Genomic DNA, 18,782 nt, shown 5'->3' on the forward strand with positions numbered 1-18,782 from the left:
ATAACAGGCCAGATGCAGCCACACCTCTTCTCAGAGGGCTAGCAGATTTGCTGGAGTTCTCTAGAAACTACCTAATAAACATCAGTTATTCTCCAACCAGAAAAAACACTCTCTCCAAAACCCAACACTGATCTCCCAAAAGTAACAATTCTCACAGTGATTCACTTTTAAAATAAACTAACAAACAGAACACCAAGCTCTTCTTCTTTATATGTTGTATTTATTATTCTTTTGGTAGGCACAATGAAAATTTCAGCTTCTGTTCTTTTCCCTTGCAGAACAGCAGGGTACAGGTTAATAACCATCAATCTACAATCAATATATACTTCAGAAAGTCTCTGATTACATTTTCACATTTCCTGATAATAAAAGAGGCACATGTACCAGACAGTGTCAGTAGCTGAAATAAGTTTAAGCAATACTTGCTTAAAAAGCTGCACTGACTGCTATTTTAAGGCAGGTTGGGTGAAAGTTTGTCAGGCAATTTCCTCAGGAAATGGAAATAATTTTGCCTACAGAAATACGTTGATTGAAAAGAGGCTTTTAGAAAATACTTCATCAGTGTGAAATTACATTGATGCTGCACTTCCTTTAGTTAGAAAGACATCAATGAATCTTTTTTGTTCGGAATTCCGACTTCTCAGTTGTTCCTTTACCTTGCAGGAAAGGCAGGCAGCGATGCTGTGTTGTCAGAGGAGGCAGGTTTCTTGGGGAATCAGCAGCTCAGGCCAGGCTGCAGTGTGCCCAGGAGGCTTCAGGCTGTGTTCTCAATGAGCACAGCAATGCTCCAGGAGGCTTCAGGCTGTGTTCTCAATGAGCACAGCAATGCCTTGCCCACCGCCGATGCACGCCGACCCAACCGCGTACTTCCCACCACGGCGCCTGTCACAAACAGCAACAGGGAAGATTGGTTACCTGCAGAGAGCCACAGCAGCTCCCATCCTGATTTTATGAGAGGAAACCAGCTACCAACTGGGTGTCAGTAAGGATGACGTTTTAGAATGTGTAGGTTGTTATTTTTCTAGCAAAATACCATGAAGTCTCAAGTGCTGTTGCAATATTTCTGAACCATGACTTTAGACATCATCTGGTTCCAGTCCTTGCCACAGGCAGAAACATCTTCCACTAGACCCCACCTGAACATTTCTGGAATAGTTTTTAATCTGCCTGAACACTGCTGAGGTAGTTTTTAAATGCTAGGTTTCCTATAGCTACACTCCAAGGAACAGATTTCTGCAAGGTGCAAATGATCTCAAATTTCATGGCTGAGCACTAAGACAGTGCTGCAAGTACAAGCAAAGAGACACAGTGATCCCTGCCCTGAGAGGGAAAAACAAAGGAAAATTCAGATTAAAATGGTGATAAGCATATCAAGCAAGCCAAAAGAGCCAAAATTTCTGAAAATGGGCTAAAGGAGAGGGAAGGTGACAACAAAGTCTTTTAAAGCATCCCCTTCCAGTAGCTGAAGGACTGGAGAGGGACTTCACGCAAGGGCCTGGAGGGAAAGAGCAAGGGGGAATGTCTGTCACTGTCCGAGGACAGGGTAAGATGGGCTATTGGGAAGGATTTGCTGGCTGTGACGCTGGTGAGGCCCTGGCACAGGGTGCCCAGAGCAGCTGTGGCTGTCCATGGATCCCTGGGAGTGTCCAAGGCCAGGCCGGATGGGGCTTGGAGCAACCTGGGACAGTGGAAGGTGTGCGTGTCTGTGGCAGGGGGTGGGATGAGATGGGCTCTAAAGTCTCTTCCAACCCAGGCCATTCTAGGACTCCATGATGCTATGAAATGCACCATGTTAAGAAGAGACTTTGCTCAAAGGCCATTTCAAAAAAAGGAAGCCTTCCCACAGACTCCAGTGGGCTTGGATCAGATCTAAGTGAACTAACAAATCTGTCATGACAACAGGATGGAATGTGAGGTGAGTACAGGACCTCCCCTGCAGCACAGAGGTGGCAAATTCGTATAGAAAATGACCTATTCCAGCCAGAAGAGTTTTAGGCTGGCTGACTGGAAGAGTTTAGTCACACGGTATCCGTGCTCAAAATCCATCCAGCAGGCATGAATCCATCCAGCAGCAGTGCACACACGCTGAGCAGCTGCTGTGTGCATACCTTAATTCATGCACCAGGTGAGCTGTGATCCGTGAGCCTGAGGCCCCCAGAGGGTGGCCGATGGCGATGGCACCTCCGTTGACGTTGGTTTTCTCAGGGTCAAGGCCCAGCACTTTTTCTACAGCCAGATACTGAGGTGCAAATGCCTCATTTACCTAAAAGCACCAGAGAAAGCATAGAACTTTTAACACCCGCTTTCAGCAGTATGTGTGCAAACAAGATCAAATGAGGCGTGGTGTCCTGATTTTTAAAAGTGTTTTCTTTTATAGTTTTTTTAAAAGTCTTAAAGTTCTCATAAAACTTCTTCAACCTTCTAATCTGTTTACATATTTCTACTAGAGTTCTCACACACTGTTCATGCAAATAATAATTGTTTTACATTCTTTGTGAGAAGAGAGAATATTAATAGATTATTAGTTTAACCAGTGTAGCTGAAGAAGTAGTAATTCCATCCTCCAATCCACAGCCACCTCTAGAATTCTATAAATATCAGATACTCAAATAAAACACTCTCCTTTTTAACCTTTAAACTTAAAAAAAAACAAACAAACTTTTAAAACTCAAAACAACAGAGGTGAACTGGTCCTCCAGGTCCTTCTGAGAAAAATGTTAAATGCCATGTTTATAACAGCATGCTCAGCCAACACACATCTGTCAATCCAACACAACTAAATTCAAATACTAAGCAAATATGAGGTGTATTTTCTGAAAAAATGTAGAGTGTGTTCTGAGGCAGTGGATCCATGAAGAGCCTGCTGCTCTGACAGAAGAAGGCCCTGATCACGTGTATTAATAATTAAAAACGTGAGCAGTCCAGCCAACAGAGCAAAACGTCATGTCACATGAGGGTATTTTTGTTCCACGGAATGCAGTCACGCCATTTCCAGTGTCCACACGACTGGGATTTTTGTAGTGACTGTGCAGCAGAAACTGGACGGACAGAGGTCAGGCAGGCTCCTGACAGGCAAGAACACTACATGGCATGAGTGGAACTCTTCTGCTAAAAGGACTGCTCCTGTAAAAGCATCTCACCTCTACCAAATCCATATCCTTCAGGGTCAGTCCTGCCTTCTTCAAAACCTCTGTAATTGCAGGTACAGGGCCTGTTTGGAAATCATATGCAGTTAGTTAAATTTAAAAAATTTTATATTAAGTATTAGAAACTTGTTTTACATAGGATAAATTTATAAAGCCTCATGAGAACCCCTCCCATGAGCCCCTGTGCAGACAGTGAATTCTGGATATGTCACTCACCTGCTTTATTAGGTGGTAAGAGAGCTCCTAAATCTCACAACTACTTGGTCTCCTTGCCAACATACAGCCAGCGAAATTAAGAGTGTCACTATTGCTGCACATAGAACTTTCAAGTCAAGAAAAGTGACAGTCCCCAGGTAAATAAAACAACTTCACAATAGTTTTGAGGCATTCTCCTTCCCAGTACTCTTGGTTCCATTTATTCTTTCTTCACAACTTGCAGCCTCCAGGGAAATAAAATAGGAAAAATACAGGCTGCTCTGGAATTTTCTGTTCATGTGCTTAGTTAGGGGTAATGTTGTTTTGGTGTTCTTAACATATCTGAAAATCTTCTAGTAAAAAGCCAAACATTTAATTAGTTTATTCCAAACAATTAAATGCTCCCTCAGACCCAGGCCTTGGACAACTGAAGAAAGTAAGATTTTGGGTTTCAGACTATTAAGAGTTTGGCAACAATACTGTCCTCTGGAAGAAAGCTGCCTTCTATAACCTAATATGAACTACTAAGGGAAATTAATCCCAAACACAGCTACCTAAGGAAACATACACTCAAAAAGAATTTGGAAGGGTTAATCAGGTACGTGCCTGTAGGAGAAAAATACTGAGATGTTGGGTGGTGGCTGATCATTCAATTCTAAAACACCAGTCCTAAATGCTATCACTCCACCAACGAATGGTGTTGAAAACACAGAGCTTTCATCAAAGAATAAAAACATAAAAATAAGTACATCACCAAAGAGACAGAAAAATTAAAAGAAGAGAGGGCCCAGTTCAGAGCTCAGTGGAGTTTCAGGGAGCCCCAGGCAGCTTAACACCAGACTAAGTGCATCTTATTAGGGAAGGATTTTAGTATGCCTGTTACACATGAGAGTAACAGGAGGGTCTCATGTGGACAACACAAAGACCCCTAATGACAGCCAAGTAAACTTTCCCCCCCCCCTCTCTTTTTAAAAACAATTAATTCTCTCACTGAACACTGTGAGACAGGACTTTCTATCAGTATGTGAAAGAACAGTGGCTCAGACTGAGCTCCTGTTTGTCAGATCTGCTGCTGCCATGTCGATGAATCTCATCTTTTTCTCTCTGAGCTGCTGGGGACAAGCTGTGGTGTGAAGGAGTTGGGATACTAAGTGATCCTATATATGATTTATGAAGTTTTTAAACAAGCTAGGAGAGCTGCCTGAACTAGAGAGAATGGGCTGGTTTAGGAAGCACAATGCCAGCACAAAGTGCAGAGAAGAAAACCCTCCCTCCACATTTGCTTTGAAGGCTGTGTCAGTGAGGCAGTCTGACCAGGAAAACAAATCTGACAATGCCTCATTTGCATTTCTACTGACACACAGAACCTGCCAACAAGAGCTCCTCTGAACAGAACACAGAGAGGAAAAGCAGTGCTGGGATACAATGCAGTCTGCAAACTAAAGCGAAGGGAAAAATCCTGTGGTGTCTGGATTGGCTTTGAGGGACTGTTTGCACTAAGAGATACCTAATGAGGAAACTGAAAATATGGGAATAAAGGAACCCAGAAAGGGTTTGGTTTTCCAAGTAATAACTGAACAGATGCATATCCTGGGATCCAAGCAGCTTGAGCCACTGAGTAACTGCTGAAAGGTTACACTACTCCATCAGCAACTCAGTTACACTTTTAACTGATTTTACACTTTTACTTTTAACTGATTTTACACTTTTACACTTTTATAAAGGGATTTAGCTTTTACAGCAAATGAAAGTGAATTTTACAAGAAAATGGTTTTTAAAAAATGCCTGTTTGTTTTCTTGACTAAAAGAGACAGCAAAAAAGGGGCAGAAAGAAGAGCCTGGGGGACTCTGCTCATGCTGTTACTGTGGGTCAGACACTGCACACACCCTTCCAGCCACACCGAGGAGCAGATCTGTCCCTCTGCACAACAGGGATGGACTGGCGCAGCAGGATGGACAGCAGGACACACAAACACCATCAGAGCCACCAGCCTGAGCTCAGTGAAGTATCCTTTCCTTTCCTTCAGAATGCCCATGACAAGAACATTTTGGTGCTGTTTGATGCCATAAAATGATGTGCTTTACTGCAACTTACCAATGCCCATGATGGAAGGGTCACAGCCAGCTGAGTGATAAGCTACTACTCTTGCCAGAGGAGTAAGGCTGTGCTTTTTAAGTGCTGATTCACTGGCAATGATGACTGCACCAGCTCCATCACACACACCCTAGCAGTAAGAGAGAAGCTTCCTTAGTGAGAAAATACAAAGAAACAAAAAAAAAAAAATTCCTCACACTCCTTAATCTAAACACCCAAAAGGGGCTTGAGTCTAAGGTACTATAATTAACATTTAACAATGTTTCTTCAAAACAACAAAAAACAATCTTGAGGAAAGAAAGTTAAATATAGATATATGTTTCATGAATTTCAATGTGTTAGAAAAGAAAAATATTTTTTTCCTGCATTGGAAATATGATTCTGCTGACTTTCAAGAACACTATTAATAATGGATAATGTATGTGCTATTAATTATAAAAGGTACTTTACAGACACGCACACTTACTGTGTGCTATGATCTATTTTAGGCATGAATTCAGACTGTATGATCACAGAACTCCATCTGGCCCAAAGAACTTTAATCAATTAATAAAGATAATGACTGTGAAAGGAGCAGTCCACAATGACATGCTGCTAAACACTGAATATATTCTGGGTAAGAGCAAAATGTGGTTTAGGGGAGAGGGGACAGTAGTTGTGGTACAAAGATAAACAGCAGCAGTATGCCCACTAAAAAAAAAGTAGGTTTAAAGCAAGTAAGTTCAGTTACCACTGCCCCCCAAAAAATGTAGAGTGGCTACACAGCCACTGCAGCCACCAACTGCACAACTTGAGGCTGATGAGGAAATGCCAATGCCTCACTGCAGTATCAGTGGCAACCCACAGAATCAAATTTAGGACTTAGGAGCTGAGTGAAGGATCCCCTGGCACCTGCCAGGATCACCTGGCACAGGACTGGGAGAGTCAGCTGGGGCATTTAGCTGCAGAATTAGAAGTCATTTTTGTCAGGAGACACCACTGACAGCCAACTCGGTGAGAGGTAAAAACAGTGGCAATAAATTTGGAGAACCACAGAGGGGACACATGCCCAACCCAAGGGTCTGATGCACTCACTGAAGCATTCCCAGCTGTGACTGTTCCATCCTTTTTAAAGACACATGGGAGTTTTGTCAGCTGTTCCATGGTGGTCTGGGGTTTGGGGTGCTCGTCCTTTTGCATGCTTTCTTTGCCCTTTTTTGTCTTCACTTCAATTGGTGCCATCTCAGCTTTAAAGTAACCAGCATCATTAGCTGCAACCACAAAAAGGAAACATCAAGATAAAAACATCAAGATGATTGTCCAGCATGATCAACAATCATATTTTCATGTGCACACAGCTTCCTGCTCTATTCAAACCAGAAGTTCAGGGCCAGCAACCCTTATGCTTTGTTTTGCTTAGTTATTGCTGGAGCTTTTTTGTGGTTTTTGTTATTTTAAGAAATTGGGTGAAAACTGTAGAAGTACACTCTCAAACTTCTCCAACGAAAGTCTGAAATATTGAAATTTTATTTCAGGTTTAAACAGCTGAACTCTTTCTGGGGTTTTTTTTGGGGTTTTGGTTTTTTAGGTTTTTTTTGTATGTGTAAAGTGCAAGGTTTATTTTTAATACATATTTTCCTTTATTGGTGCTTTATTTTACAGCTCTGTCACTTCTCAGATGGTCAAGATGTAAATCTCACTCAGAGAGGAATGTGCAAAAAACCTCTTGAGCCACATTGTTTCTGCTGATAAGATACTGTATATCAGTCAAAATCCTGTTCAAGGTGATCCTCCAAAGGCTCTCACTGTCAAGCCAGGATCTCAGAATGGGATTCAGCTGCCTAAACAACCTAAAACAATTCAAATCACTGTAGATATCTAAGATGCCCAAAAAAAAATCTAACCAGATTGCCTAATATAACATGAGACAGAGATTTAAAACTAAGACACTGAAACTGTCAGATCTGATGTTGTTTAGCTACCTCTGGGCTTCTCAATACTTTTTTCTTTCCTGATTATACACAGGGCTCTCTCTTTACTGTGGGATAAGACGACCTTGTCCTACAGGTAAAAATAAAACCAGCAATATAAAAATCCTAGAAAACAAGGAACACACTTTCTAGCAAAGGCTCCAAGAATGGCAGGAGTTAGGTAACAAGAGGAACAAGCAGGAAGGGTAACAAATGATGAAGAAAATTTACAAAAAGCACTTCTACAGCCATTAGAAAAAATAAAGAAGTCTTCCTTCAAGAGTGCAGCTGTTAAAATGCACCATCATTAGAATCTAAAACCATGCTTAGATCTTTCCTTCTTATGTTCACCTTTGGCCTGCAATGTATGCTGAGTCCCAGGATGGCCAGTGCACATTCTATTGGATTTTAGCCTAAACTTCACAGTAACTGAGTCACAGAAACCTGGGATGTTTTTGGTTGGAAGGGATGCTAAAGTCCATCTGGCTCCAACCCTGCCATGGGCAGGGACACCTTCCACTGTCCCAGGTCCCTCCAAGCCCCATCCAGCCTGGCCTGGGACACTTCCAGGGATCCAGGGGCAGCCACAGCTGCTCTGGGCACCCTGTGCCAGGGCCTGCCCACCCTCCCAGCCAGCAATTCCTAATTCCCAATCTCCCATCTGTGCCTGCCCTCTGGCAGTGGGAGCCATTCCCTGTGTGCTGTCCCTGCCTGCCTTGTCCCCAGTCCCTGTGCAGCTCTCCTGGAGCCCCTTGAGGCCCTGGCAGGGGCTCTGAGCTCTCCCTGGAGCTTCTCTTGTGCAGGGGAACAGCCCCAGCTCTGCCAGGCTGGCTCCAGAGCAGAGGGGCTCCAGCCTGGCAGCAGCTCCGTGGCCTCCTCTGGACTCCAGCAGCTCCATGTCCTTCTTACATTGGAGGCCCAGAGCTGAATGCCTCTGAATTATGGTTTTGAGCATGTTAACCTGCCAGAGAACAGTTTAAAACACAGGTCCTGAACAAACATCCCCTCTACAGATTCCATGTGCTCCAACTGTTCAAGCATTCAAGAACAACATTCAATTTGCAAAAGAAAGTAGAAGGATTTCGATGAATTACAGAACATGCTGGCACACAAGGAGGATGTGGGTCACTCTGGAAGACTGTTCTGCCATGCAGAGGAAAGAAAGGAGTGCAGTCAGCCATGCCTGGGACAATGCTGCATCCCACGAGAGGGACACCAACAAATAACATTCACCAACATGAATCCTGCTCAGGCAGGAGCTGACCTGCTACTGGGCAGCGGTGTTTTCTGCCTCAACAGCTGTGGAATGTCCCTGAGGAAGGCACAGCAAGGCAGTGGAAAGTGGTTCCCACTAAAGCTTCTGAGGAGTGCAACACCTCACAGCATACTTTCGAAGTCAACCCCGACAAGAGTGCATCATTTGAACCATGGGGGCCGACAAAACCACAAATTACAGCATGCAAACAAAAGGACAAGCACACCAGACTAGAGAAAACCTTAGAACACTTTGTATCAATGCTCAAAACTGACTAGACTTGAAACTGGCGTCATGTAAACACTTCACTCCTCAACTCACTCACCAGCTTTGCACCTCTGCTGGGTTTTGAGCGCATAGCGGTCACAGTCCTCCCGGGAGATGCTGTATTTTGCAGCCAGGTTCTCAGCTGTCACTGCCATAGGTATTTTAACATGTGTATCTGTGAGGGCTTCCCACAACGTGTCTTCCAGCTGCACAGAACAACAGAAGAAAATCAGAAAGCAGGGCAATAATGTATTTATTCCTGACAGCTCCTAACTGTTCAGCAATCTCTTAGAAATTAATGGCTCTTTGTGGAATTAATTCAGGTTACCTACAGATAATTTACTGATTTATTAAAATGAACACACTGAAAAACAATGTGCAAGTTCTTGTGTGCTATTCTAATTAATCTCCATTGCGCTCTAGTGCAATTCTTTCACATGTGGCCCCAAGAGGCTTGGGAAAAACTTTAAAAATAGATTTTTAGTATTTCAGCTTCTGTATTAATTATTTATTAGAGCCCTCTGAGCAAACTTCCTGGTTGCCAGGAAGGAAATGGGAGGCACTGTGAGAGGACACAACAGCCTACTGATTCTTTAGCTCTTTCTCTGCTGTCTGGTAAAATCACCTTACTAGTGAGAAAGTGATCCTTACTAGAGTCAAAGGTTTCTGTGGATATAACATCTCAGGGGAGAAGATGCCCAAGCCTACCTTCACTCAACCTCATAAAGGCAAGTTCAGATGGGTTTTGTTATCTGTGTTGGCAGTAAAGTTCTGCAAGAGAAACCATTCATTCAACTGCCACTGTGTAAATCAGTTATCTTTATGGTAAGAACACAGCTGCACCTACTTGGTGTATCAGCAACTTTGTGAAGGTGCTGTCTTGTAGGACCTGTGCCACACAAGAACAGAACCAAGGACATCATATTCACTCATCTTCACAATGGAAATACAGAGTGGGGAAAAAACCCCAAAGGCCTGAAACACTGAAATATCATAATTTTGCATTTTGATGTCAGTTATGACCTACTGAGTAAGTGGTGGCATGTCAGTGATTTGTCCTGCTGCACATTTCCCACAGTATTCACTCAGGACTCATCTTCAGAAGAAAATGTAAAGATAACTTACTTGTCAATGGATTTAACTTTAAGGTTCTACTTTGCAATTGAGATATGCTCACAGCTTGGGGGTATACATGCTTTTTACCAGTCTATCTACCTACTGCCAACATTACTAGCCTTACCTAAACTGTGTGTGCCTCCACTTACAGACATTTTGTACATACTACTTGCACAGGATGTACCAAGTGAACTAAATTTTGTCTCCAAGAGTTTATTGGTATGTTTAACATGGAACAGGAACTCGAAAATGGTTTTGGAAAACTGGCACACTTCACCAAATGGCCTGAACCAACTGTTTTGATACTGTCTGAATACTAGATAAAAGCTTTTAACTACAAAGTCTGGATCTAATCTCCATAATTTCATTTGCAAGGATTTAGTGCCTATAGTCCTGATAATAAACAATGCTTTTCCCACAGAACAAAGGAAGTACCTTGAGTTCTGCTCCTAATCTGGTTCCGAACCGAACCTTTCGAACCGCGTAAGGAGCCTGGCTCATGCTTTCAGCTCCGCCACACAGAACAACTTCTGACTCATTCAGGCAAATTTCCTGTTAACACAGTAAAACAAAACACATCTAGGATTTAGCTGGCTGTTTCAGTAAGAAAATAACAACTGTTTTGAAAGAAGAAATTGTCACCTGCAAAGCAACGAACTTAGAATGAATCCAAACTTAGCCATGTGTGCATATGCATGAAGGGTTTACCCTTCTGTTAATGGTGGGGTCTGTCTCCTTTGTGCCACGTCCCTTTTTCTTCCTTTCACCAAAGAATGATTGTAACCACGAGGGAAGAAAAGAATATGGGTGTGCACACGTGACAGAGCAGAGAAACAAAGACATCAGGCATCTGCATGCTTGTGTGGTTTGGTTCACAAATGGTTGTGCTTGTGGTTTTGAGCTCCCGCTCTTCTCAAAAGGAATACAAATTACATTTCAAAGCTTGAAATATGACCTTACAATTAAAAAAAATGGGACACAATAATTTTAGAAAACAATAGCTAGTTAGCTGCCAAAGTAAGTGCCCTAAACACACTAATTCATCAATGGCACAAGAAACCTAAAAGTCCCAATTCTTAAATGCACCATCAGAGCATTCAAAAATACTGCTTCCTTAAAATGCTTCACTGAGCTGGACTTTGAGGTTATATGAACTAGAATGAAAAAAAATTAAATTACCCCAGAGAAACTGTGACTGCTCCATCCCTGGAAGTGTCCAAGGCTAGGTTGGTGGATGGGGCTTGGAGCAACCTGGGATAATGGAAGGTGTCCCTGCCCATGGTAGGGGGGGTGGAACTGGGTTTCCTTTGATGTGCCATCCAACCCAAACAGTTCCATGATTCTGTGATCTTGATATGCATTTGAGATTTTTAGTTAGTAACTTGTGTGTAGCAATGTGTGCTGAGATGCTCCCTACAGTTATTAAAAACTTCGAGAGCGCCTAAGCAGCACTGGCATCTTTGAAAAGGACCTCACCACCATAGTTGCAATAAAAGTGGTCATATTCTGCAGCATATTTTTTCTGTGTGGACAAAACATGTGTATTGCCTTTGCAAAAAGCACTAGGAAAAACAGTTGGGTGGATATTATTGCAAACACATAACCTTAACTCTACATTTTCCACATTTTTCCTTCTACAGTATCAGACCTAAAATAATTCTTTAGCCAAGCAAAACAAAAAAAAAATCCCACAAAATCAACAATCTGCTTGTTCAAGTATTCATAAAATCAACGTATGAGTAAATGAAATAAAAATCTCAGTGCTCTGACTCAATGGTTTTGGCCAGCTCCTCAAAGAGAAGCTGATTCTCTTCTATTTTAAAAGAAGTGACAGAATAAACTACTTAACCCACAAGAGATTTGGATCTTTGAACAAAAGAATACTTAAAAAGCACAGGCTGCTGCTTACACCGCTAGCCAGGTAAGAATATAAACAATGATCAAGAGATGAAAGATGCCTGGAGTCCAGTAATTCCAGTCCATACAAACAGGATTGTGGGATCTGAGCTCCATTTCACTAGCTAACACATGTTGCAGTCCTCATATTAAACTAAAAATTACTACAATAGTTGGATTTTAAGAACCAGCCACATGGTTGTGGCACTGTGGTGGCTGAACTCCTGCAAAAGCTGTGCTGGACAATAAAAATCTCTACCAAAAATCCATGTCAAGACTCATCCCAAACACAGAGGACATGTTTCTACATGTTAACAGCGTGACAAAAGCTAGGAGTGACACAGAAATACAGCTTTGTACCTGACAGCCATTGGCAATGGACTGGAAGCCAGAGCCACAGAGCCTGTTGACAGTGAGGGCTGGAACAGACATGGGAACTCCCACACGCAAACCCACGTGCCTTGCAATGTAGATGGCATCAGAGGAGCTCTGTAGGAAGAACAGGGAAGAGGTTTTGTCACACTCCCATTGGTTTGGAAAGCAAAAACAGTCTTGATAGAAAGCCAGAATGGTGTAACTACATCCCTGACAGAAGGTGTATGTTCAGCAGAAACCCTACCACTCACCAGAAGACTTTGATTCAGTTCAAGAAAACACTATCCTACAGGATCTGAAAGTGCCACTGTCTTAATATGCATTTTAAAGAATGTGTATTAAGTCAGCAGCTTTGTGGTTTTTTTCCCTGTATCCCTTATTTTCAACACAGCACCCACACAGCAGGCTGATGCAAGGGCAGATCCTGCCTGGCAAGCTGCAATTATTTTAAGGTAAATTAACATTGCTCAGACCATCAGGGGAAGGCCCTTCCAAAACCAGAGAGAACACCTATGCCCTTGGGGAACATACCCTAAGCTAAAACATATTATAAAGACAAAGTTCCGTGCATAATGCTACAATACTAATGCAAGTTCAGGAAAAGAAAATTAAAATTAATCAAACCACTTCTGCTGAAGAAGGGGAGTTTGAAATAGTCACACATTCAGAGTTAATTAAACTTAATCAAACAGTATCAATAAACTGGAATTAAAAAAAATAACCTACTGGGATGGGGAAGTATGATGGAAAGGAAAAGACATGTACTTTCAAAACCAAAAGAAACTTTATCATGACATTGCTATTTCTTATGTGAAAGGACTACAAGTGATTTGAGTGCAGCAATACTTTCCTAGGCCACAAACAAGTCTTACAAAATTGAAAAGCTGAATAAAAGAAGTTTAAATGGTAGCTGTAGGAAACAAAATAATTTCAAATTACTCTTTTGGCTGAAAATCCAAAGAAGGGATACTGCCTGTTTCTTTGCTTATTGTCAAAGTTCTCAGTCAGCTGTTTCTTGTGCATCCTTGAAACACAAAATCAGAATACAAAGCCAAAACAAAAGCTAGGAATGTTCTTTGCTGTCTTGCCTAAAACAAAGATCCTCATTTGTATGTGTGGGTAACTGCAGTTTTGCAATGCATACAACAGCATCCTCCTCACAAGCTCTTTGGAAAAGACATGATTGTCCAAATGTCTCTGCCAATCAAAGCATGTATCCTTCCAGCTCAAAAGAAACTCACGTTCACTCAAAAAAAATTCTATAGAAAACACAAGAGAAGTAGACTCAAATCACTTACAGGCTTAAAAGGGATTTATGCAACTCAGTGAGAAAACACTGATCACCAAGTCACACAGCTTGAGCCATTAAAACAAGGGACACATACCTGGGATTAGCAACTAACCAATTGATACACACTTCTAGGAGGTCAGTTCATCCTCGATTAAACCACCTCTGGCACTAAAAAAACAAGCTACGCCTTGCCCCAACATCACCACAAATCACACAGGATAGATCCCTCAAGCACAAGCAAGAAACACCAGACTGCAAACTGCTACTGACTCCTTTTGCTTCCAGCCCTTTTGCTGCCAGCCAGAAGAGGCTGTCTATCGGGCCACACCGAGGGTGCCCAAAACAGCCCCGAGCGAGCAGCAGATTTCTGGGCTACCAACCTGCATGACGTTGCCCACGACGACGCTGTCGATGATCTCGGGGGGGACCTTGCCCGCGGCCAGCGCGGCTCGAGCGGCATGTTCCGTCAGGTCGGTGGCCGAGAAATCCTTGAGCAGCCCCCCGTAGGTGCCGAAGGGAGTGCGCTTGGCTGCCACGATGAACACACCTGCGGCGGGGGCAGAAATGACCCGCGGTGAATTCACACACCCACAGCGGGGGCAGAAATTACCCACAGGCACAGCGCCTCGCTCACGGGAGAGCGCCGAGCCAGCCTCCAGCAGGTGACACCCCGAACTCACACACAATTTTGTAAGTATTAGGCAACATGAACACAGGAAGCTCCAGATGAATGATGCAATGGTGCTTTAGACAGGGAAGGAGTGAAGAATTAACAGTCAGAAAGAAAAGCGGGGAAGATTCTTGAAATACCCCTGTTCCACAGTGAGGTTTGACAACAAAGTAAGCTTGGGTACAAATGTGGAGTCGGAGTAGGCTGCCACATGCATCAAAAATTAGTGCTAATGCACTAAAAGCATGACAGAAACATCTAGGATATCCTGTAATAGATGCCTGTGAAAAACTCAGACAAAGAACAGTGCTTTCAGCAGAGGCCATTCCCCCATCCTAGAAAAATCAGCAGATATTTGGTTTATATGCAGACAGTTTCCATTAAAAAAGAAAATCAAACTCAAACCAAACAATAAAGCACAACCCACCCCACACGTTTTTTATATGCATTTCAATTTTGAATACTTTAGGTTAAGAGGAAAAACATTCCCTAACCAAAAAATTCATGCTCCTGCCACCAGAAATATATATGCCACTGCTTTAGTATGAATCTTCTGGTTCCTGAGAAGAAAATCCAGTTTTCACTAGGCAGGAGACCGTGTGCAAGCACTTGTGTACAAATGCAAGGGCCAGGAGCAGTCAATACAAATTCCAGCTCCTGGCTGCCTGTCACACTGGCTCTCTGCTCCCACGTGCAGAAAAACAAGTGGGAGGCAGGCTGTGAACTTTCCCCCAGTTGAACCGTGTATTGCTCACAACCCCCTTTTCCACAGCTCCCATCAAACACCCAGCTATTTTAGGTAACACTGCAGGGATACATAGAGATAAAAGAATGGAGAGAAATGAAAATGCCTGCTCATTAAGCTGCTCCTGAGCACTGATTTTGGGTCATCTGATCTGTGTTACTTGGCATTTTTGTCAGAGAGAGGGTGCTCCTCCATCTCGCATGTATTTGCTCCCCAGGCTGCATGACTGCTAGGAAAGGACATTCCAAACTGGCCAAGGTCAAGGTTCCCCACTGACAAGGACCTGAACACAGTGTACAGATCTAAAATGTGCAGGGAGGATGCTCAGACTCGTATCACAGAATGGGTTGGCTTGGAAGGGACTTCAAGGATCATCCAGTTCCAACCCCCCTGCCATGGGCAGGGACACTACCCCAGGCTGCTCCATGCCTCATCCAGCCTGGCCTTGGACACTTCCAGGGATGAGGCAGCCACAGCTGCTCTGGGAAGCCTGTGCCAGTGGCTCACATCATGGCAAAGCATTTCTTCCCAATACCCAACATAAACCTTCCCTCCTTGCCAAATCTTTCCTGCAGCAAAAAAGGCCTTGATGCTCACATTTTTCACCACTCCTCCCGTCCACTGATTCTCTGCCTACTCCAAATTGTGCCAACCCAAACTGATTAAAAAGCCTTGCTGCAGACCAGCCTGGGGACCTGACCAAGCAAAAAGAATTCTTTCTCCTCCCTCTTTGGCCAGGTTGTCAGTTATCCACATTGTTTGTTCAGTCACATTGCCTCACGAGCAGTCCAGGGGCAAGGATGGAACTTTGCCCTTAAACACTCCTTTCACATCAACACCACCTCTCTCTCTTTCACGAAGGCTGCTCACTTCTGCCCACTTCCCAACAGCACCACGGGGCCAATAAACCAGGGCAGGTCACACAACAGAGGCAGCTGAACACTAACTCAGCAGAACATGAGGGCCACATTTTCACCTGGATCAGTTCTGTGCCCAAGATCACCTTCTGGCTGCTGTACAGTGACTCAAGACTCAGAGAGAAGACTGGACAGAACCAGTACGAGAAGAAGATTAAGAAGCAGCAGCACAGTCTGTTATGTTGAATTAACCTGGACACAGACACTCCCTTAGGGTACATAACTCCAGAGCCTGTCAAATTTTGCTTGACTGGAGAGGCACTTACAGATGCTACCCCCTCCCCAGAATTTCAGGAGAGGCAACAAGGGGAGGCTGAAGTCCTGAGTGAAAAAGGACTCTTTGTCTTTTGACAACTCTTACTAAATTTCCATTAATTAGCTCTGTCCTACATTATCAGAGAAAGATTCCAGAGTCTCTGCAATTTTCCAAGGTGATAAACATTGCATGAGAGCAGAATAGTACCAAACGCAGAGAGATCTGAAAACTTATGAGGGAAGAAAGCCAAGATCACTCTGAATCCTTACCAAATACTGTATTTGAGACATCTTTTAAACTGGTTTTGTTAACTTGCTGCCAAACAGGGAACTGAAACACTATTTAATCTTCCAACATATCTCAAATGCACTCGATACGAAAATAATTCTTCATCAGATGCTATTTTGAAAGCCTAGAAAACAACCAATAACATAAAAAAGGAAGTCAAGAAGCAAGAATGGTATATGAAAGTGTTATGGATTGAGATAAAAGAAAATCCTGCAGTGGGCACAGAAAACTAAAATCAAACTATTATGGGCAAAGTGCCCTCTCTGTTACCCAGCTCAGCAAAACCATCAGAATTAATACAATGCTGACTACACAGGCCTTAGCTCTGCAGTCTCACACCATGACTGACATGTATGTTATTATTTAGGTACAGTCTGTCAAGTAGCAAACTGCTGTCAAATAGATAAAAAGCCCTATTGCAATAAATTTTAATTTTGTTTCCATACAAGAGCAGTATTAAAAGGTGTATTTACCTCATTTTTTAGAGTCACAGAATTTAAACAATGTAGAGCATAAATTATTTCTTTGCACCAAACACTCTTAGGAGCTGTAGCAACTTAAGGAGTTTATCCTGCACTATCAGGCAGGGTGTGAATGTGACAAACTCCCTGTCACTGACAGTTCAGGTGTCACTGAGAGTCACTGGACATAAACAGAGAATCACAGAATTACAGAATCATCTGTGTTGTAAAAGATTTCTAAGACTTCTAAGACCATGAAGTCCAACCAGTCCCCAGCACTGCCAAGGCCACCACTGTCCCCCCAGTGCCACATCCACATGGCTTTTAAATCCCTCCAGGGATGGGGGTTTCACCACTACCCTGCACAGCTGTACCAGGGCTGGACAGCCCTTTCCACGGAGAAATTGCTCCTGATACACAATTCAGATATCTAGTTACATGACAGACACACACCCTATGCAATGAGTTTGCTTGCAGCACAACTGAGCCGAGCATGCAGGGAGCCAAAAACCGAATTACTGCGGAAAAGAGTGCTGAACGCAGAGGCTCTGACTGACACATCCGACCCCCTCCTCACCTTCTGCACCCCCTCCTCATCCTGCGCTCCCCATTCCCACTCCCTGACCACATTCCCACTCTCTGAACCCCAGTCCCACTCCCTGACCACATTCCCAATCTCTGAACCCCAGTCCCACTCCCTGACCCCATTCCCACTCTCTGAACCCCAATCCCACTCCCTGACCACATTCCCAATCTCTGAACCCCAGTCCCACTCCCTGACCACATTCCCACTCTCTGAACCCCAGTCGCACTCTCTGAACCCCATTCCCACTCCCTGATCACATTCCCAATCTCTGAACCCTAGCCCCACTCCCTGACCACATTCCCAATCTCTGAACCCCAGTCCCACTCCCTGACCACATTCCCACTCTCTGAACCCCATTCCCACTCTCTGAACCCCATTCCCACACTCTGAACCCCATTCCCACTCCCTGACCACATTCCCAATCTCTGAACCCCAGTCCCACTCCCTGACCACATTCCCACTCTCTGAACCCCATTCCCACTCCCTGACCCCATTCCCACCCTCGGAATCCCATTCCCACTCTCTGAACCACATTCCCACTCTTCTGAACCCCACTCACAATCTCTGAACCCCACTCCCACTCCCTGACCACATTCCCACTCTCTCAACCATATTCCCACTCTTCTGAACCCCGCTCCCAATCTCTGAACCCCATTCCCACTCTCTGAACCACATTCCCACTCTTCTGAACCCCACTCCCACTTTCTGAACCCCATTCCTACTCTCTGAACCCCATTCCCAATCTCTGAACCCCATGCCCACTCCCTGACCACATTCCCACTCTTTGAATCCCACTCCCACTCTCTGAACCCCATTCCCACTCTCTGAAACCCACTCCCACCATCGGAACCCCATTCCCACTCTTTGAATCCCCTTTCCACTCTCTGTACCCCATTCCCACTCTCTGTACCCCCATTCCCACTCCCTGACCCCATTCCCATTCTCTAAAACCCACTCCCACCCTCGGAACCCCATTCCAATTCCCTGAACCCCATTCCCACTCTTTGAACCCGCTGTTTTTGGCAATTCCCTCTTCACCCCCAGCCCTCTGCCCGCGCAGGCACGGACGGCGCAGCGGGCAGGGAGACCGCCCGGCCGGCACGGGACCGCCTCTCGGTGGGCTCTACTTTGTAATTCCCAGGAGCTGCCTCTCTTTTGGGAGCCCCACAGCGTGCAAGCCGTGTGTGCCCGCCCTCAGGAGCCCTCAGGAGCCCTCAGGAGCCGCGGCGGACGCGATCCTCACCCCTCAGCAGCGCCATGGCCGCCCCGCGCCC

The 18,782-nt window shown here is 44.2% G+C and overlaps 1 protein-coding gene across 3 annotated transcripts; it reads right to left on the reverse strand.

The window, feature by feature from the left end:
* Positions 1–200: 200 nt before the first annotated feature.
* On the reverse strand, positions 201–18,782 carry ACAA2 (acetyl-CoA acyltransferase 2). Of its 3 annotated transcripts, XM_085566996.1 has the most exons (11): positions 18,752–18,782; positions 16,443–16,585; positions 13,966–14,132; positions 12,280–12,408; positions 10,459–10,575; positions 8,966–9,113; positions 6,511–6,686; positions 5,437–5,566; positions 3,141–3,211; positions 2,109–2,263; positions 201–882 (listed from the first exon to the last, which is right to left on the reverse strand). In XM_085566996.1, exons 3-11 carry the CDS (start codon positions 13,969–13,971, stop codon positions 798–800), a joined length of 1,017 nt encoding a protein of 338 aa, XP_085423122.1. In that variant the 5' UTR covers positions 13,972–14,132; positions 16,443–16,585; positions 18,752–18,782; the 3' UTR covers positions 201–797. The 3 variants fall into 3 exon arrangements, with proteins under 3 accessions (XP_085423122.1, XP_077646414.1, XP_085423123.1); XM_077790288.2 differs by lacking the exon at positions 16,443–16,585; XM_085566997.1 differs by lacking the exon at positions 16,443–16,585 and having other exon boundaries at positions 18,636–18,782.

Source organism: Lonchura striata, chromosome Z (genome assembly GCF_050655825.1).
Source record: "Lonchura striata isolate lonStrDom1 chromosome Z, ASM5065582v1, whole genome shotgun sequence".
NCBI classification, from domain to species: Eukaryota; Metazoa; Chordata; class Aves; order Passeriformes; family Estrildidae; genus Lonchura; species Lonchura striata.

What these genes read in the sequence shown, in the direction of transcription:
- ACAA2 (XM_077790288.2), bottom strand. An exon ending in GATTAGGAGCAGAACTCAAG is followed by an intron (nt 9,114 to 10,458) that starts GTACTTCCTTTG and finishes TGTTCTGTGCAG; the next exon opens with CTGGAAGACACGTTGTGGGA. An exon ending in CCCTTCCATCATGGGCATTG is followed by an intron (nt 3,212 to 5,436) that starts GTAAGTTGCAGT and finishes ATTTCCAAACAG; the next exon opens with GCCCTGTACCTGCAATTACA.